The sequence below is a fragment of the Petromyzon marinus genome, chromosome 10 (assembly GCF_048934315.1).
Source record: "Petromyzon marinus isolate PM22_M1 ecotype Great Lakes invasive population chromosome 10, UKy_Petmar_22M1.pri1.0, whole genome shotgun sequence".
In the NCBI taxonomy this organism is placed as follows: Eukaryota; Metazoa; Chordata; class Hyperoartia; order Petromyzontiformes; family Petromyzontidae; genus Petromyzon; species Petromyzon marinus.
The window spans coordinates 7,485,848-7,508,237 of NC_133676.1; the positions used below are offsets into that span (position 1 = coordinate 7,485,848).

At 44.6% G+C, this 22,390-nt stretch overlaps 1 protein-coding gene across 3 annotated transcripts in view; it reads right to left on the minus strand.

Moving 5' to 3' along the window:
• Window positions 1-22,390, minus strand: part of LOC116941008 (neurabin-2) — a 41,499-nt gene that overhangs the window by 13,109 nt on the left and 6,000 nt on the right. For all 3 annotated transcript variants that reach the window (XM_032951541.2, XM_032951543.2, XM_032951542.2), the window contains exons 3-5: window positions 3,718-3,850; window positions 1,313-1,433; window positions 710-814 (exon numbers count right to left, since the gene is read on the minus strand). In XM_032951541.2, coding sequence (XP_032807432.2) covers window positions 710-814; window positions 1,313-1,433; window positions 3,718-3,850 — 359 coding nt within the window. The remainder of the gene's footprint in view (window positions 1-709; window positions 815-1,312; window positions 1,434-3,717; window positions 3,851-22,390) is intronic.

A 22,390-nucleotide genomic window follows, 5' to 3' on the forward strand; every position in this document is an offset into this window, starting at 1 on the left:
ACATGCCAATTCGTTACTATCATCAACCTGATGCCAGTTATAATTAATGACCAAACGTCGTACTCAGATTGTAAATGTTGTGGATTTGCTCTCCAACACACCGGTGTGCTGTACTAGTAACGAATTGGAATGTTCTGTTTACATGACAAACTTTACTAATTGTCAGTGTCGGGTGTTGTCAGGTTTAACGACACATTTATAGTTACGTGATCGTACCCCCAAAAAAACCTGTATTATGAGCAACAATAATTAATGACAACTTCGTAGTATAGATAGATTAAACAGGCCTACATTAAAAGCTCAGTGACAGCATCTGATAACAGGGGCAGCATGCCAAGAGAGGAGAGCAGCTCAGACATTAAACTGCATGTGAAAAGTTTATTTACCTCCATGGCTAAACTGGGGATCAGGCAAGCATTCCACGAATCAAACGCGACAGGATGCAGGGCGGCCACCGCATGCCAAAGAGGCGCCGCCGCTATACACCACGACCCAGGAGGCACATCAGGAAATTAGGACAATGTCCCTTGGACATCCGTGGTGCTCAAAACTACCACCGCTTGACAGGAAACCGTAAAAAGGGAACTGACTCGGCACAAGGCCGTGCCTCGACACCCTGCGAGGTTTAACTCGTCTGTCACACGCTACCCTGCGATGAGGGGGAGGGGAAGTAAACGCGCAGGGAATAATTCAGTTGGGGCAAGCGTACCGCACATTTCCACGTGTGTTTTTCAGGACGGTGGCGGCGAAATTCTGAGTGACCCCGACAAGGCTGACACCATCCACCTCCACAATTTGGTCATTCACCATGATCCTGCGGAAACATATGGGAGGGGGGGGGGGGGGCGAAAGGTTTTTGCAACGTACTAGAACAATGTCTCGTGCCAAAGCAGGATGGGGTTGCTTTTTCAAAAATGGAGCTTTGGTTATGAAAAAAGCAACATACCAGTGTGCCTGTAAAAAAAAAAGCTTAAGCAGTGTGGATTATCCACAATGACCTACGAATAAGAAACAAGGATAATGTGTAATTTTCATTTTGCTACAGCTAGGCACGTGCAAAATCACAGTGGTTTGAATGTGGATAATAGGTCACTTGAAGCAATCTCAGGAGTAGTTCTGTGATGTTACCTTCCACAGACCATTCTCAAACACAGCATGATGCACTGCTCTGCAAGAGCTCTAAATGGACACTTCATCTAGTGAGGTGATCAAAAGCAGAACTGGAATAAACTTGGGGGAAATGACAAAACCAAAGTGATTGAATACTATCCATGACCACAGTGTGATGCACTGCCAGAGAGACGGTCATTACCTGCCGTCGCGCTGCGCTGCTCCGCCCTCCATGATTGTCTTCACGAAGATGCCCAGTTTCTCGAGGCCGGCGTCTGCTCCCACCCCCATGCCGATGATGCTCAGCCCCAAGCCATCGTCGCCTAAATAAACAAGAGTGTTTAGCTTGTTGTCTCCCCCGCACACCTCCCTATTACCAGGGGTCGGCGACGTATGGTGCTTGAGAAGTTCAACATGCATACAAAAAAAAAAGTAACACTGGAAGCACATCTATCAGGACTAATGTTAACGCAGCGGTGGAAAAGCGTTTGCTTTCGTGACAAACACATCGCTCGAGGGATTGTGTTCAAGTGTGCTGGATCACTCATGTCGCGGAGGTTACGCGAATCATTTGGCTGCGGTGCTTTCTCTCCGTGATGCTCTTTCCCCCTCACTGATGCACGATGCTCAGGGCGAAGGTCTCCGGAGGCACTCAATGAGAACCGGCGCGTCAGTCTATCACTGCCAAGCGACGAGTTGCTTGCGCCGTGAGCAATGTCACAGCTGTGACAACGGGTCATTTGTATAGAATACCTTAAGTTATTTTGTCTAGAGCGGAGACTATTAATCAATTAATTGACGAAACATTGTAAATGGCTACTTTTTTCCGGTTGATTACTAGGGCTCCCTTTTAAGGGTAGTGGCTGATGATGCCGATGATGTCACCAAGCCCATCCAATCACCTCCAGTCTACAGGCACACGTGGGAACAGCGATGAGACTTTTTAAAACTAATTTCGTGCTATTCGACCATTTGAGTAATCCAAACAACAATCAGTAGAGTAATCGAATACTTAACTACCGGTAATTGGTTTACCTTAGTTCTAATAGTATCCCTCCAATCAAGGGTGTTACAATCAACAAGTCACAGGGCCTCATTCTTCCTGATCAATGACATTGGGGAGTGAAAGCGGGTTTTAATTTTGAAGTTTGCCGTCAAAAAGTGTTCCACTGTTAATGACTTAGCAGCCATGCTAGGATTCACAGGCGATAATTGTTAGGCGTGGCCTCTAGGCTCCGATTAATGATTCATCAGCTTGCATGCATCTTGCAAAACCTACACAACACGGACACCCAACAAAAGGAAGGCCGGTTCCACCGGTCGGGCAAGTGGAAGCATTTCTTCAACTCTGATACGGTTCATGCTCATTCCCTTGACTGCTCGGCCAAAGGTAGTTTTAGGGCCGTCTCAAGCAGCCACGATCCTGCGATGAAATAATCCACTTAGCACTTACACATGAGCTGATTTCATTGCTCCATCTCCACGTTTCATTCCTTGGTTGCCAAGGAATGAAACGTCGCTATTCTTGACCATCTGCCATCATTCCCTTCTTGAACGTGGTCTGCCCAAGCCCATTTGGCTTTCTGCACAGTTTCAGCAATTTACCTGCGTACACTCTCGAATGCACGTGCTCCTCTTTCTCTCAATGTAAGGCCAAGCATGCCGTGCGAGAGTACAAATGATAAAAGCAACGACAAGTCTGCAGCAGACAGTGGGAGATGCAGCCACAATGTGTTCAGTGCCTCTCAAACCTCACACCAAGCTGTGCCTCTTGATCGCTAACCACCTCTCCTCTCCCCCCTCCTTTCACTGGCCCCGTTGCTCATCCCCCAGTATTCAGGCTGACAATTCTGTGCAAGAATTGTGGGCAAGAATTGTGATGTGTTTTCAGAAATAGCTAACCATAAAGTATGAGAAAGGGCACACGGATACTGAAGCTGAATGCAGTGGTTATGGACGGGAGCTTGAGAATTCTGTGCAAAACATAATTTTTATTTAATTGAGAAGACATCGTTCATAATGTAATGACCCATAATTAGAATGGAATGACACAATATATTTTAACAATACGAATGACTGGCAGCTCACATTACAATTCTCCACATGAATGCCCAAGTTGAAAGGTCGTGATAGATGGTGAACTTTTAATTGTACAGTATATACCAGGGTTAATTGTTAAATTAAGAATCACAGTAAACTGTTGCCATTCATGCATGAATATGGGCATTTAGAATCACTGAGAGCATCACTTACAATTTCGATTTTTTTAGTGTTGAATTTAATAATGATGATTGATGATGGCAACGATGCGAGATGATGGTGATCGTGATTATGTTGACATTGGTGAAGATGATGGTGACAATAGCAATAACGAAGGCAATTGATAAAACTTCATTTTTATTCTATTTCTACCTACGTGACTTTACCGAAAGAACCAAAGAGTACGAGGATGCTGATGTTCATGATGTCGACGTTTTGGTAGAAATGACAGCGACAATGGTGACCCATGGCGACGATAATGCCAGCGACGGAAGGATGATGATGACGATGACGACGACGATGACGAATGACGACGCTGTTCTTTCAAGACGAGGTGCGACGAGGCACCTTTCTCCATTTCCACCTCGAAGAGGTCCATGCGCTCCACGCGCTTCTCCAGCTCGTACTCGGCCGACGCCGCCACGGGGTCGACGTCCTCGTTGCGCCGGTCGTACTCCTCGTTGGAGAAGGTGCTGAACACCTGGGGGGGCACGGGGAGGCAGCGCCAAGTTTCAGCATCAGAGATCGAAACTAAACGTGACGCCTCGGGGGTTTATATATATATTTTTTTTTGGAAACACGACAGAAACCCACGGCGAGTGAAACAAAAGCGTACTTATCCATCAAGGTATCGATGACACTCCTGAATTATAGATTTGTTATTCATGTTATAATATTTGATTTCTTAAGAACTGCTTTTTTGCGTTCAGTTTGTTGTCCTTTCCCCCGCAACTCCAATTAGCACGGTTGGCTACATACGATGCGAAAGAAGGTCAGCATGCATATAACAGACAACGATCCCCCGTATAGCCAAAACAGACTGTTGGGGCAAGTGCTTTTAACGAGCACCTATACATGTCCGCGCACGGCTTTGAATAAACTGCACATACTCCGGTGTGTTTTTGGGTTGTAGCAAGTGTTTGTTTGGCATGATGCCTGACGTTTTGCTCGATTTGCTGGGAGCTTCTAAGTTGCAACTCCATGCCAAACAATGCACGGTGCACAACCTGAAAACACATCGGAGAGCTATGCAACACAATCGTGAAAACTTACGCGGTAGGATTACTCACAGCAATTGTTTCTCCTCTTTGTAAAATAGACACATTTTCAAACAACTGAACCTCATCTCCTTGATAGTGAACTCTAAGAACTAAGTCATGTAATTAACACTTATATTTTTTTATATAAACGTAATATTTTTTTAATCTTGTGAAAAGTGTAGGATATTGTGTGCCGAAGTCCAGGCCAAATGCACAGAATTACAAAGAAATACCGACAGTTTTTTTTAATGAATGCTTGCAGAGTCTGAAGCCTTGTTGCACCCGACTATAAAGTTCTCTCCCGAGACTCAACTGCTCCAAGGAAATACCTGGCATGCTGATAACAAATTTAGAATCATTACCACATTGAAATGTCATTCTGTCCATATGTGAAACGGCTTAAAAAAAAAACGGCACACGTGCGTGTTTACGTTGACGTTTAACAAGCCCTGTCTGGGCCCAGTCTCACACACGTGAAGCACGCCTTCTCCTCGGCTTAGTGCTCGTGGAACATATGATGTGAAGGCGCCACACCTACTATGAGCCCTGCAAAGAGCTCACAACCAGACTTCCCATCTCAAGACCGCGTTCACCCTGCTGATCTAGTACGGGGTTTTCACGCTGTCCTAACGGGTAGACATGCTCAGGCAGGGCTTAATATCTCAGGATATTTCCTGAGTTGCTGATACACTGGAGAAGGCGCCGAACTCGGAGCCAGCGCAAGAGCCATACGGGATGTTGCATGTATGTTACACTTCTTTTGCACCGTATGTAGCCAACCATTCTAATCAGAGGTGCAAAAATATTTTTTCCAAGTTGCCAACATGAACAGACCCAGCTGAAATTAAGCCCTGGGCATGCTTAGCAGTGTCATGTGCAGTCAACGTAAGAAGGATTCTCCTTTTGTTTGTGTTTGTTGTCCTTCCGCCGCACCTCCAATCAGCACGGTTGGCTATGTACGGTGCGAAAAAAATTCAACATACAAACAACGTACGAATGGGGTATACCTTGACTAGCAATATGGGGTCAAGGATGTTTTCAGGAGCCCCATAGTGAGAAGCATCACAGGGGGCAATTATTTACAAACACACACAGATGCAGCGGTATTTTTTTCACCACCGACCAATCACCTTTGACTTGCCGTTGACCAATCGGCCAACTAGGATTTGCCATGCAACGGCACCCAGAAAGGGAACCAAAATGAAACGGGCACACTGGAAAAGAAGCGTCGACGGCGGAGGTCTATATTCACGCGGTTACTGGGCCATCGGCGGCGACGAAGGATTCTGCTTTCTTTCCCAGGAGGGTTTCAGCAGAACTCCCCAAAATTAGCAGCCGCATTGCGAGCATCCCACGCGGGGTACAGTGCTTCTCTACAAATGGGCACTGACAATCTGTCATAAGAGTATCCCCCCCTCCCGTGCCACCCCTCTTCCCCCCCCAAACGGAGACGGGTGCCTGCTGGTAATAAAGGCTGGCATTGTGATGCAGTGCTGTAAGAATGCCATTCACATCTGTAAGTGCATGAAGGCCTGGATCTTTGGAATATTACTGTGAAGAGCGGCTTTATTCCTTAGACAAAATAAGCCCCAGATGCATGGCACAAGTAGAAAGGAGGCCTTCCAAAATGCCAATGGCAAGGGCTAAAAAACATACCCCACGTGTAATCGTGATGCAGGATCGTTTACACCAATGAACGTCAACTCAAATCAACATGATTGCATTAAAGGGCCAGAAACGTTCTGGAACACACTTTGTATATATATAAAAAAAAATAGAATAGATTGTGTTACCAGACAACATTGATTCTAATTCCTTGCGCTCAAATAAACCAGGGCAATCAATTCTGCCCATTATGCGTACCTTATAAAGTGTTGCAGTGCCTATGTATATATAGAGTGTGAACACAGGATGTTTATTCGTGTGTGCGTTCGGAGCGGTAAGCATACAGTTACATCTAAGTACAGTGTCATATTGTTAATAACAACATTAATATTAACCATTCACAGACGTGGGGTTTGTCCGACTGGACTGCATCATGCTGGTCATTATGGTGAAGACAGGCGCCAGGGCCACAGGAGATATCACTCGTCAGTGACATTAATCGTGGCCGGGAAATGTAACTACAGTCACAGGGTCTGCTAACCACTGTGCCACTATGCTCACCCGGCATATTAGCTACTGAAAATTAACAAAACATTTGGATGTTGCACTTAGGATTTACTTTAATTGTCATTAGCTTTTTTGCAGGTAAAGGTAAGAGCCCAATGGCTCACATTACTGTCTCTTTTGCAAGGTAAATCCGTAAAACCAAAATTCCACCGGGAATGATAATTTGCATAATATTCACATCTGATGTTGAGACTAAATAGGCCAAGAAACAGAGGCGTCAACTCTTCCTCTGCTCCCCGCAGACACCGATGCTAAATTTACACGACACCACAAATGCCAAGAGCCCAAGAGAGGAGGGGGGGGAGTGAAGAGGGGGGGGGGGGTGGCCACTGGCAGAAAGGAACACTGTCGGATTTGCTGCGCTTGGTGGGACGTGCAAGGACTAATGAATAGCCGTGGCGAGGGCGGCATCCCCATGCAGCAGCAGCAGCGCAGGTCACAGCGCGACGCAGTAGCACCATCGATGCAGCGCCTGATTTCCGCTTTCAGCCAGGGCCACAGCCGCACGTCCGCCGCACTCAGCGACTCATATAATCTGCACCCCAGCCGGCAACTGCTTCCCGAATAATAAAGGCCACGAAGTGGAATCGGCTGAAAAAAAAAGGACGGATGAGGATTTTTTTTCTTCCACCAAATATATATAACAGCCGAATGGCATTATCACGCCACTTCCTTGTGCCATGCGGTTACAGTTGGTCAAAACTTGCACCATAACGATGCGTGTTTAGCGCGTACAATAACAAACGGCCAGTTAAGACACGACGCGTTATTCAAACGTTATAAAATGAATGGACGTTGGTACATAATTAAAAAGTGGAATATTACTTGGGAACGGTATGTCAACCGATTAGGACTGTAATTCAGTTACTAAAAAACTCGGTCTAGCTTTTTTGACAAGGGAAAAATGCTCATAAAATACCATGGTGTCAAACATACTCGGACAAACTGACTTTTCCATCCACATTAGGACAGTGATGGTGCATTCACGGTTTCATATACAGATCAGACCTATTGACTTTTTTCCCATAAGTAAGCAATATTTTGTGAACATCTGTAGAATGACTTTCAAAATAACACCCCCATATTTATTATTACAATGATTTAGAAATTGTGGCTGCGAGTTTTTGCCTAATTTGTGAACTCATCTTCGCAGAAACTGCCAAGTCATTTCAATTTCACTCTAAAAACTGAACTATTTAAAATATTTGTTATTTAACCAGGTAAGACCCCACTGAGCTTGATGGCTATTTTTCAGAAGCGACTTGGCCACAAATTAAAGCCCAACTAAGTGGCTTATCATGTGGAAATGTATAGCAGCCAAATACCATAAAAGCATGTTTCTAAATGTGGAGGGAAAACCCAAAGGACCTGGAGAAAAATCTACACGATCACGGGGAGACATGCAAACTCTAAATATACAGGCGTCAGGGTTGGGATTGTACCCACGAGCTCCTGTATACCAGGCGAGGTAGTTAACATCTCGCCACCACGGTGCCGCACTAGAAGCTGCTGTTACTCCATCACTTGGGCACTCCACCGGCATTCTTCTATTTACATTCTGTCAAGTCAAATTAAGCCGAACCAATCATCATAATCCGTGATCTCAGTAGGAATCAATGAAAACTCAAATGGCTCGTTCACTCTTACAATAATGGATTGGGGCCTGCAAATGCTTTCACTGTGATGTCGCACACAGACTCAAATGTTAGGAAGTCTTGCAGATACTATTAAATCCTTATTAAATCCCAAACCCTTGTGTCTGCATAACAAAATGTGTAGCTTGTAGTACGGAAGAAAAATGTAAGAATTCACATACTCAAGCAATAAATAAAGTGGCATTCTGACCAACCTGAGAAAACCGCATGGGTATCTAACAGGAAATTACTTCACTTTCTTCAGTCTAAAGCTTCGGTTAACCTTGCATTGTATCACTGGGAATAATACAAAAAGAACACATAATCCTTCAAGACACGGTGTCCACTACCTTGCCAGTGTGAAATATCCCGTGACGCTACTCTCCAGATACGATCACTGTGTGTGTTGTTTAAATGTCAGCAAAATGGCCACGAATTGAGGCATTCCCCCAAGGGAGAGACGACTTGGCTTTTTGGAAAATTAAATGCAAGCACACTCCATAGTGGAGAAACATTTTAGGATAGAGAGGTTAGTGCGGCGGAGCATATTGTCACTGCTTATGCAAGCAATGAGTGACGATGTCAGCCCTTGTTAATAATTAATAATAAAATTTGCAAGTAAAAATATTTCTATCTATTGCCCTATAATGTACTAAACACTGTATCGCCAGAACCAGAAATATGCAATGTATTGTATGGCGTGGAACACTCACATGGAATGGCAAAATGTCCATTCATTTCTGAGATGTGGGGAACAGCAACACCATTGTGTGCTGTGTACATTCCATATATGAGCATGGTGCAAAAAAATGCTATTATGGATGTGGCTGGGTGACTCAAAGGAACAGAGCTCTGAACTGGCACCACTGAGAACCTTGGTTCACATCCAGGTGACCGCCTGTAAGGAAATCGAGTTGTCAAGTGAAATACGTTCATGGTGTCAGCCCGCTCACATGACGGGTTCTAAACAACAATTGCTTATGTTTTTTTTCCAATTAATTTGGCTAAATCCCAGCTCTGGGAATGAAAAAACTAAAATTTGACTGCAATGCGACAAACATTATTCTCTTATGCAGAGCAGGTGGGGAAGTGCTGCCCTCTACTGTGTGGACCAGCGGTCACTGGATGAGACCTCGGAGTTAGCTCCGTGATAGCTGCTTGCGTGCTTGAAGACAAGTTATCCTCCCCCCGCAAGAGATCGGAGTGGATTGTCTCATGGCATGATTCCCCCGTGAGTAATCGAGATAAAAATTGGCTGTATAAATATGTTTAAAAAATTGCTTTATACATTTAAATGCGTTGAGGGGCTTCATCAGGGAAAGGGTATAGTTAAACATTCAGGGACACTTTTGCATTCACATGATTTTTGTTAAATGCCATGTCATCATGTCGCCGAGCGTAATTAATCTTTAAACACCCCTGCTCACAGTCATTTGTATTAAATGTCACTCCCAACCGAGAGAAAGTGCTCTCGTTGGTACGTGCGGCCTGGCCATAGGGTGAAATGACTAATTATGTAACTGGAATGGCAACAATAGGTATAACGTTCCATAGTCCTGCATACATATAGTGTTAAATACACATTTGAAAGGAGAATTATACTATATAGTGGTGATTTGCCCTTATGGATTACTAGCCTCATGACGTGATGCCAACAACACATTTCGAATATAGTGGCGGCGGAAGACCTAAAAATAAAATAAACTAGCTGCGAAACATTACACAAACACTACTCGTGTACAAACAACAACCCGAATATAAATTGGCAGAGGAAGTAAGCAAGCTTCTATCACCATCCACTCATTCAAGAAAAAAAGAGAGAAACCGCAGCCCAGCATTGTGACGTACAATGGCCATCTTCACAATGGGGCACGTTTAATGCGCACCACACCTGTGCCCTAGCTTTAATGAAGCTTCCGATGTGTGTTTGAACTTGTGAAACGTTTGCAGGGGGGTGTGGGCGTGAGCGAGAGAGGGGGTGGGAGCACGGGTATAGATTTGTGGACGGTATTCTTGGGCGGGCTCACGTTTGGTGGCTAACTGTTAATGAAGTAACGTAATCCAGCTATTCTCCACCCCACCAATGGATGAAGGCCTCTCCATGCCGTGTCAGGCATGGGGACATTTTCTGACCGTATTTTACAATGCTGGTCAGTGGGGAGAGGGCAGGACCACCTCAGACAGTATAGGACAAATCTATACCCGCCCTCCCAGCTGATGTTAGCCACCTCTGGGAATTGAACTCCGTTCGCCGAGTTCACAGCGCAGCGTGTTAACTAATGGACCACCGCTCCAAAACGTCAGTCATTGTTACGCACTCAAAAAGAACATTCCGTAACCAACGCAGCCGATTCACGTGCAACAATAAACACTGTACAAGTTTCAGGATTACCTGTCTAAACATGTCTCATTACAAAACAATTTCATTGCTTTTCTCAGAATCAACCTCATGGGTTTCACAATCCAACACGATTCTAAATTTAAAAAAGGACTACCTTTGTAAAAAAAAAAAACACATCGCAATACAATAAAGTGCCTCTTAATCTACTTGATCTGGACTGCGCAATGGGTGGATCCTCTGATCAATGTTTATCCGTGCACATTGCTATTTTATCCACGTGGTAAAGCGAGTAATAAAAGGATGCCTTTTCCACAACCTCTGGGTCTTTTTTGCGTCAGGTCTTGGTTAATCTTCTTTGGTTCTTTCGGTAATGAGATGAAGTTGCCTCTACTTCCAGGTCACTTCCTTCAGTCTATGTGAAGTATAGGACAAGAAGAACTTGGTCCCTTTTTTATTTTTAGGAGACTCGTCGGTGCAAATGTTCCAGTAAGAAGGTGAACTGTAGCGTACGGACAATAGGCAGTTGCATGCATCACTTAAGGGTATGCAAATAACAGGAATCACGGATGAATGTGGCATCAAATAAGATTAATTTCACCGAATAATGATGTAGTTGTGCCTGGACGGTGCTGGCCTGGATTGGTGATTGCCAAGCGCCAAAAAAACTGGTGTAGTGCACAGCAGAGGTTCTTCTTGTACCCACCCCTCCACTTTCACCAAGCCCACGCTCACCAGTGTTGAAGTATGGTCAAACACAACCCTCACTGACTGCATGGCACAGGGAAAGCCTTGATCCAGCGGTGGATTGACAAACGCCTGTACATCTACATGTAAGTGTGCCAAGTTAAACTACAAGTCACGAGCAAGCCACTGCCTGCTGTGCAAACACATGGAAATGCCCCCCCCCCCCGCCCCCTCTTTGGAATCCACACCCGGGCAAAGTAAGTGGCTTCTCCGTCTTCTTCGTGATGGGGTTTTGCGTTATGTGTCTGGCACCAATACCACACCCTGCGAGGGGGGCAGCATTTGCCAAACTCTTTCATCGCTCGCTCAAGGCAGACCTTCCCACGCAGGCCATGTACAAACATGCCTCCTACGCAGAGCTGATGGACAGGCACAAGAAGCCCCCCCCACCCCACCCCCCTGTCAACCCATGACCACCAAAACCATGGAACTCGAGCTGAATTCTAAAAGTTGCAGATTAAACAATTTAATTCCCTAGTTTTGGTTTGCTAACCTCTGCCCACCTTCCCAGCTTTTCATCGTCTGTGCACATGTGCGAGGCGTTTGTGTGTTGTTTTTTTATTTCACTTCCCGGCGTGCTGATTTGACAGGCCACGGGACAAGATGGTGCAACCTCAAACAAGCCCCGAGTTCGCTCTGTTATTATTCAGTGACAGTGCCTCCCTTTGTTACAGAGCCACTTTGATGCACCAGTCACGTTTCACCGTCGATGTATCGGTGCATGATGACGCTTTATAGACCGAACGCATTTGCTCGGTGTTATTGTGCAGAAAGGATAAGTGGGCGTACTCCCCATCCACTGTGTGTTAATATTTTCTTTAAAAACACCCATTCACTATATGAAACGTGATAAAGTACGCACACGATGAACACGACGCCACAAGTTATATAAACACACGTGTGCTTGCGTTTACATCTACTAATGTACACGTATATCTACAGCCTTTTGTCAAGCCACTGCCGGTTGAGGGTCTCCCCATACCATGTGGCTCGTGGGAGTTATTAGATAATACTTCAACATGCCGGTCAGCGTGGGTTAACGAAGATGGGGAGCATATATGTTGCAGCGTACCCACAGTACAACAGTGCTCTGCCTTCCTTGGAGCCGCCTACAAACCTTCTTGAGCTTCCAAATGTTTTTCACGACATCGGGAGGATCCCGAGTGACAGGGTCATCGGCACATTCACTGTAGAGATACAGTACTGATATATTTTTTTTTTAAATAACGCAACAGAGCATTCAACGTTAAGGGTACATCCGGAAAGAGCTGCGAATCAAGTCGCTCGGCACTGGGCAACCTATTCCCAAAGGTGGTGTCAAATTAAGGGAAACAACTGCACGTTCATAGTCAGTGGTAAGCGCCACCATCATGTCACTGCAGTTACATATGCGCTATGTTCAAATGGAATAATATGAGATAGCTAACCATTTTGAGAAGAATGGCCCATCATAATATAAGAGCATGTCTAAGTGCATCCCATTATTCATCTAGTTACTGCTCTACAAATAATTGTGTCTAGGCAACTGTGTGTCAAGTTAACGAAATCCCCTTTAACAAGGACAAACCAGTGGGTAGCATTGTGGTCAACGGGATATCTGTGGAAGTCTGCACCTTCTTTAGAATTGTAGAGCGTATGCATTTGGTGATTGGACTTTGTTAAGGCAGGCACTGACTCTGATCAGCGAATGTTGTCGTTTACTTCTATTATAAGGAATATTAAAACAACGTAGTACATTACAAAGACGTTTGTGATTCGATATGGAATATTCATTTCATATATTTAGTTAATTTTTACATTTGTCGAGGTTTTCCCTATTATTACAAGAGATGTATGCAAACCTGGTGGCCAACTGCAAGAAACGTCTGACCTCTGTGATTGCCAACAAGGGTTTTGCCACCAAGTACTAAGTCATGTTTTGCAGAGGGGTCAAATACTTATTTCCCTCATTAAAATGCAAATCAACTTATAATATTTTTGATATGCGTTTTTCAGGATTTTTTTGTTGTTATTGTCTCTAACTGTTCAAATAAACCTACCATTAAAATTATAGACCGATCATTTCTTTGTCAGTGGGCAAACGTACAAAATCAGCAGGGGATCAAATACTTTTTTCCCTCGCTGTATGCTAGTCTACTTTGTATAAGGACGAAAAGCAATACGCTCAATGTGCCTTGCAATTTACAGCTTGCTTCTAAGTAAAGCTATCGATTAAACGATTTGAGTTGTCCATTGGCAGTGGCTGTCAGGCACTGCTTGTTCATTGTATCTCTTTTATACAGATGGCATTGCCCCATGCCATCCGCACTGCCCAGATTATCCTAGGGCCGTCATTTATTAATGCGGTAAAGCAGAATTCAAACAGCTGGGCGACCAACCCCCATCGCTTCCACCCCGCTCGGTGTGCAAACGCTGCAGGATTGGAAAAGGTCCGCTTTTAAATTACGCGACCCTGCAATCGTACGGGAGTTGACGCAGGCGCGGTATATAAATAGGAAACAACTTTAATAATGTATATAGTGCACAAACAATGAGGGTGGTGTAGACGACAAGAGAGATTGATGAAAAGATCCTTCTGCTGCTTTCACAGGGCAGCGCTATTGATGGACTTGTGATCCGCTTTTCTCGGGGGGGGGGGGTGGTGAAGCACGTGTGGTCTTGCTCATCTTTCATATCACTTCCCACGAACACCAGATAAAGGACTGTATAACCGTAGCTTGACTGTAGCGAGCACGGTTGTTATTTTTTTTCTTCGTGCAAATTACACGCCAAAGGTCGTTTGAAATCTTGTAAGAAACTCAAGGGTTATTTCTCTGACGTGCATGGCCTACTTTTAGGAATGATGTCACGGGGGTCATTATTGGTCTCTACGAGAAATCCAGCGCACGGTGTGCCCGTAAAAAAGCCCAACAAATTACAGTCAGTCGTGAAAGTTGCATGAGAAAATAATAAACACGAAAAACGGTGTACAAGGTTAAAACGATTACATTAAAAAAGAATGTGAATTCAAATCACCGTTCATAAAAGTTGCCCCATCCCTTGTTTAAAAAAAAAAAACTAATGCCATCTGAGCACGAAATATTTATCCCACAGACCCCATTGTGTCTCCGGCCGTCAATTCAACTCACGTCACATTACAGGCATCGGATGAAATGCATAACGAACATCGCGCCTCATTAAAAAAACACACACACACCAATGCGAAAATTACATTAAGGGGGTAATACTTTTTCTCATATCTAAAACATGTTGACAATTTCAAGGAAAAATATTTATCTGGAAAAAGTCCATTCCTAGATCCCTAAAAAAAAACACACGAAAGAAAAGGAGGCTAACATACACAAAAGGTGATTTCTACACAGCGGAAAGCACAAAAGGATCAGCCTTCCAATCATGCTCTGTATGGCAGAGCTGATCCTGTGGTCACAATTGCATCTTTTTCTGTCTATAAATCAGCGTTTACATGTACGGTATTTTCCACTGTTATGTCTCATTCCTGTACATCTTTGTCTGATGAGCCTCTCATCATTTACAGTAATTGATGCGGTGTCTAACTCTCAAGTCTGTCAGCCATGCATATTGCTTCATTTCCATCAGGTGACTTTGTATTTTTTTTTTACACGACGTACTTTTTTATACTCATTACGCTATATCTCAAATTAGTTTTTATTGTGTCCCGGCTACAACAGAGGTGGAGAGCTAATACATAATGTATTTACCGAGTAAATTTGCAAGCCCTGCCGGGCAATATAGTTAATTGGGACTGCCTGGACACAAGGGTTAAAAGGGGGACAATCACAGCTGCTCAAACACACAACACAGTTTCTGGGGCCCAGCTGTGCCCACTGCCGGACTCATCAACCAAACCATTCTGCAGGATCGTCACAGATTCCAAATCCCAACCCCAAAGACAACAACCAGCTCCCCCCCCCCACTTCCCCTCCAATTTTCACTGCCCTCAGTCAAATGAGCAGCCTACTTGATAATTGAAAAGGACATTTTAGAAAATGTGAAGGAAAAAATTAACACTCAAATGATGCAGGCAGACGTGAACAACGAATGGACAATTGGCATTGGCCACTATGATAAGAGGGAAGTGGAGGGTGGGGAAGGCCTACAGAAAAATGGACCAAAGGCACATGTGAGAGTGGCATTGGAAAGAAGAGGAATTAATATTCTTTGGGTCTTTCGGTAAAGTCACGTAGACAGATACTACGACGTTTCGATTACAACACTAGCGATCGTCATCAGGAAAGATCTTATAGTTAAGTGGAAACCCTCCCCGTAGAGGCGGTTAAATCTTGACTTAAAGCTTTCGTGACTGCAGGTTGATGACGATCGCTTGTGTTGTGATCGAAACGTCGTAGCACCTGCCTACATTAATTCCTGCAGTCACGATAGCTTTAAGTCAAGATTTAAGAAGAGTAGTGTTACGGGCAGCAAGGCAGCAGCATATATATGACAAAAATTCATAATGCACAGCCAAAAAGCCATAGAGCCAGCCGCCTCCAGAGGCTGGAAATACAGTAGATGATGATAACGACGATGCATATGGCTGGAAAATGAAAACGTTATCGATAAGGTCAAGCTGGGGTGGAGCGTTGATTGCTGTGGTCAGCGAACATGGTGACCCAACCACTTTCAGCAACTCACACTGGCCAGCGTGGTGAAGTATGGTCAAGTATGATACGGCGTGGGAAGACCTTCACCCACTGGCGATTTATCTACTTTCATACTTTAAGACAAATCTGCAAAGTTAGGTCAATAGCAGATAAGGAAATATCATTTCACATTGCATACTTAACACGTGAATTATACCGCACACCATTTGCATTTTACGTAGAATTGATTCCTGGGCAGCCAAAGTAGGGTAAGACTCCCCGTGAGGACATCCACTGCCGAGATGGAGTGACGAAATCGGCTCCTCGTATACAGACGCTAGACGGATTGTTACGTCGCAGGACCAGGAGAGATGGTGGTGGCCTCGGGAGGCATTCATCCAGCAGTTGATTGACTGTGGCTGATGATTAGAATATATTTTATAGCATGATGAAGTGTTGTTGTAATTAAGGCGTGATATAAATCAAAATTGTTGTATATTTACGCGGGCACCAGCAAAAGACCCATATTTTATGAACATGGCTGTAAAGAATTGAGCAACTGGAACAACAACTTTATATATAAACACAATGAGAACCCTGTTTTACATCATTTCCTTCATTGACGGGGTATCCACTGTGACTGTACCGAATTTTTATTTGGCAATTAATACAGGAAATGTTTACTGCACTTTATTGTATGCATATAATGTACACAACATACACTGTACCAAATGTACATGCACTGTGCACACACGAGTACATATAAGCCATACGAACACAGTGGTGGAGTGGGTTAGCACCCTGCACTATCAAACTGGCGACGTGAGCTCAATTTCTGGCCATGGCTAACATCAATGGTGAAGTGATATCTGAACCAGTGCTGGGCTCCCTCCCCACCTCCTTCAGCTACCCACACCTATCAACGTTAAGTATGGGGGTCAAATAACTCCCGTGACTGACACAGCATGCGGAGGGTGGCTTTCAAACCAGAAGCTGATTGACAAAATGCTATAAATGGTCATTGCAGTATTTACTTTGTTTTATGTTATACAGTACTGGGCGTGGATTGAAAATAACAACACCGTAGTGTTCAGTCTCAGCAGTCCCTGTTGACTTAACATCGAGTCCTTCCTCTTACACTGAACAATACCAAAGCAATGCCCTGCATTCCTTTGTTCACCTGCGCACAGCCAAATACGTAGGAGCCACTCACAGGAAACCGGCATCAAGGCGTAACAACCGGTGGCATATATTGGCTGTCGAGTTTTGAGGAAGTCCAACTGCACCAGGGGCCGCACAGGTCAGTACGGCCCCAGGCGCTGGACTATGAAGAGGGGAGGAGGTGGACAGAGGCCCAAATTTCATCCTTGCACTGGGGCCCCCGATCCCACTCAAGCTATGGCATTAATAATGACCGCCTTACAAAAGCCACGTTGCTTTTCGACATTTTGTTCTCTTGGTTCAGTAAAGGAGGCCAGTACTGTCTCACCATGTACATACACCAGATCTAACCCATTACTCTTATCGGCACACTTTGGGAATTTGCCAAAGTGTGCCGTGAAGAGTAATGGGGGGGGGGGGGGGGGTGAAAATGCAGTACAAGTGTTACTATAACCAGCAAGGAGAAATTCCACCTTGTTACAAATTATAATAGTCCACTGTCAAAATGTCAACGTATCTGGAGCAGTGGCGCAGTGGTTAGTGATCTTCCTTATGAACCCATCAACATTCGTTCAATCGCCAGCCACAGCTAACATCAGTGGCAAATTATACCACAACGGTTCTGAATCATTCCCTCCGCCCCCCTTACCAACCTGCACTGACTAGCATGAAGTATGGTCAAATCCCGATAAACAAAATGGCATTTGGAGACATTCATCCAGCACTGGTTTGACAAAGAGCCCTGAGTTTGTGTTATTAATGTGTCTGATGAGAAAAGTCACTAAGCAATGTGTGGTACCAGCCATGATGCATGGATCAGAAAACATGACCGATGGCGTAGAACGAGCTCGGAACCGCACCAAGGTGGAAGGATATATGTGCTTAGAATTGCAGGCAAAGCCAGGAGTTCACACTGTGAACACCAACCCTGTACTTATACAACAGCACAGTGTAAAAAAAAAAACAGTAAGAGGATGTAGGCAGGAAACTATGATAGAGGGGACCGCACCTGATGGACAAATAAAACACCTGCAAAACAAGAGGAGCCAAGTAAAGACATTCGGGGAAAATAAAGAAAATTCCACATGGGATGAAATAGAATAAAGATGGACATCACCACAGGTGGTAGTAGTGACAGCATGGGAAGGCTGTTTTTATCCACCAACTGGATACTACATGATACCCAAATTGACACAAAGATAACATTCACTTGTCCAGCAGTCACTTGCTCGCCGCAGCACATGCAATGTTGACTCAAAACTTGTTTCATGAAATAAATAAAATACCCATGCTGCAATTAAAATTTACTGAAGTCATTTATAAGCACAGCAATTGTGTACGTGTTTTCAATTTTAAATGCCGGAGTTCTGTTTGGGAAACAATTTCATGCATTTACACGTAGACGTTCTCGGCTAAGTGGAGTGTCATTGCTCGTGAATGACGGTCACGAAGGCCCGCTAAAAGTGCTCTAAGCACAAGCAAATTGTCTTTGAAATTGCTCCTATCTGGAATCTGCCCCGTCAATGAAGCGTACACAAATGCGTAAATAAATGTAACTCGAGTGTAAAACAAATGCTTGTTTTTTTTTTGCATCCCCCAAGGGGGTCTCGACCTAAATGAGGCAACGATTGTAACACAAACCGCACACTGACCACCGGCACACGCACTCGCGTTGTGTAGACCCGCATGAGCACGTGTGTGCACGCACGGCCACGTGTGCATGGGCCATGCGTAGAGTACACATCGTGCACTGCGAGCTGCTACAAGGCAAGTGGGCTCTGCGTTCAGACCGTGCGCTCATGCCCTATAACAAGAGTGCACACAGCCCAGAGAGACAATAGTGCCACCCCAGTTGGCAAAACTTTTGTAGCACAGATTTTATTTTATATACGGCCAATACGAGTGCATTTTTTAGTCCAACGTTTCGCCAGTAATTACAACTAGCTGCATCAGGAGACAGCCTGGTGACAGCCTGACAGAAGATGGTGTGTGGCATTGCTCTCCAACACACCGGTGTGCTGTACTAGTAACGCATTGTGGCATGTTCTGTTTACGTGACAACCCTTACTAATTGGCTGCGTCGGTTGGTGGTTTATATATTTATGCGATCTCACCCAAAAAAAAACCTGTATTATGGATGATATTGGTCGCAAAAGCCTACGTGTTAAACTAACGAGTGCATTTTTTGACAACCCACCCACTTCAAATGTTCATGACACGAGTTATTGTTATTGAGCACATTCAGAAATGGTATGCATGTTGAACTTCTTTCGCACCGTACATAGCCAACTGTGCTAATCGAAGGTTCGGGAAAATTAGAGCTGCTTAAAGTTATGCCCACTTCAGGTGGTACCGACAAGTGAAATATCTAGTCTGGGATCATAGACTGTTTCCATTTGCATCAACAACGCCTACCTTGCATTGGGAAATAGTCGTTTTGATGCACAGCGCACTACGCATTTATAATGTCTGTAAACCGTTGCCAAGTGACGATATGCGACCACATTCTGACACGGACCTTAGACCTCATAGTCAGGAAATCCATTTGGTGTGAGATACCGTGCGACTTGGGCTATCAATACTAATTTAGATACGATTAGGCCAATGTTCAAATTTAGCCGCATCGGGCGTGCAGGCAATGGGATGTTAATAAAATGTGTATCCTTTTGAAACCAAGCTATTCATAATTGTTGGGTGCCTCTGGAAAAACGTGATAACCAATGCAATCCTACAGTCCATAAAGTATTATATTGTTGTAAGCTGGCAGATAAAGTGCATGTGTAGAGATGATTGTAAAGTTTTCCAATGAAGCGAGCATGGGTAATTTGTTTTAATATATACGTGGTTTATCGAGTTTATCCCAGAACACCCATCCATGACGGGATGGGGAATAGTTAGAAGGAGATGTCCAAAGGAGAGATGGAGTCACCTAAGCTACATGGGCAGAGGTGGCAAAGCCAGCATCACAAGACCAAACAAAATTTAAGACTATTCACCTTGAACCAAGGGTCCATTGTACTGTAAATTAACTGCATACGTCATCTGTGTGGTAATACTTAAATGAGCAGTGCAGACCACACAGCAAATATATGAAAACAACAGATGCACTATAAAAAGAGATTACAGAATACGAATTACATTGGATGTAATCTTTTTACATCCTCTCCCTGCAATAAGCACTGCCTCACTTAAAAACACACGAGTAAAATTAAAGACACTACCATGAGAATGGCCTGTAAGACTCGGTCGAGGCCGGTTTTAGGTTTTAATTATTTATAGTGGTTCTCTTTGCAAGCTCCCTGGGGCACATGGCAACGTTCCCCTTTGGCTTCCAGATGTGGCACGGTAAAATATCCATAAAAACGAACCACCCAAGCTTAAATTTACACAAGCGGAATATCATAAGCGCCCTCTCTCTCTCCATAGGGAGCACAACTGTGCGAAAGAGATGGAGGGGAAAAAACGCATCGGCACGGCAAAATTCCGCATATCCGACTCGCCGGGGACTGAGGCCTACGCGGATATGTGAAAGAGTCAGATAAGTGAACACCTATAGAACTTAATAGTTACACAATGAACAAACACTGCAGTTGTCTGTAGGCAGTTATTTCGTCAGGTCAGATAAGGGATGTTGTGCCGTATTCGCAACTTACGACAACTGAGAAAATTCCGTGGTGCTAAGCAGACCACGACGGCAGTGGCTGAAACACACCTCTGAAGGACGACGAAGCGTGAGAGAGGGGGTGGCGTGTCAACACGAAAGACCGCTCACTTGTCGAGAAGCCAACACGGACCACCACGTGCGATCCGCCAAAATATTTCACATTACGCGCCCTTTAGAGAACGTGAACATATTTGTATAGCGCTTGGCATCCAGGGAACGCAGCCACGGCTAAGTATGACACATTGCAAAATGTATTAAGATGAAATAAGTTCAGCATACAATGACCTTGGATATACTACGATGAAATGCCACTGCGTAAAGGATGCAGGCAAAAATGTTGGTTGCCTTAAAAGAGATTTACAGCCATTTGTCAATCCTCTACTGGATGAAAGCTTCCCCAAAACCTTTCGACATTGAGGTTTTGTCCCCATATTTCTCTAATCTGATCATTGTGGGTGGGAGTAGAGGTTATGGGAGGGCGTGGCGTAGCCCAGGACAGGTTCATATATCACTCGTCACCGCTGTTAGCCGTGACTGATAATCGAAATCGGGTTGCGGAGTTCCCTAAAGCTGGACACAAATACAGTGCATAGCCTAGACAAATGCACTTGCATAGCATACCACACACAAGAGCGGTAAATAGCAAAAGTGCATTCAAGCCTCGAATACAAATGTGAGGTCACATCAAACGCCTGTGCTGGAACATCTCGATCGAGCCAATGAAACACAGGTTGCCATGATCATACACAGACAGCAGTCTCCACTTAACTTGGAAAGTCACCACCGGAACTGCCTACCCAGATGCATTAGTCCGCACTCCCAAGGATTTATATGCAGGTACCGTGAATTACCTATGACTAAATCACTCGGAATGCACCCGAGCTGCCAGATCTCTTAAGCGAAGCAGGCTTGTGCCTGGACAGTGCCCTGATGCCATGGTGGCGAGATGTTAACTACCTCGCCTAGTATACAGGAGGTCGTGGGTTCGATCTCGACCCGGATGCCTATATATTTGGAGTTTGTTCTCTGTCTCAAGGTCCTCTGGTTTTTCCCTCCATATTTAGGATCAACATGTGTTGAGAGTATGTGGCTGCTATAAAATATAGCACGTGATGAGCCACTTCATTGGGCTATCATTTGTGGCCAGGTCGCTTCTGAAAAAGCTCAGTGGGCTTTACCTAGTAAAATGTAAAACTGTTTATAGTTTTATAGTGCTTTGATGGGTGACCACTTTGCATGGAAAAAAAGTGGTTGAAGGCTTCTGTGGGCTGCTTTGTCAGCAGAGGGCATTACAGTGCCTTGTGATCTCCGGGTGAAAGGTGCTTTATTATTATTATCATTGTAGCAAAATGAATTGTTGTACCGTGCTGCTATGCTTCCATATTTAAGCACCCCGCCTTTACCAACCCACACCCAGCAGCGTGGAGAATCAAATATGGTCATACAACCCACACAAACCGCACGGCCCTGGAGAGGCCCTCGTCCAACAGTAGATTGACAAAAGGGCTGTGCATGTACACATGCACAGCGAATCACACGACTGATGACTCAGTTGTCTTGCACCAATGCAAAGAGACGCTCACTACAAGGCGTGGAGATTCCCTCCCCAAGATGCCACGGTGGCAAGATGTTAACTGCCTCGCCTGGTGTACAGGAGGTTGTGG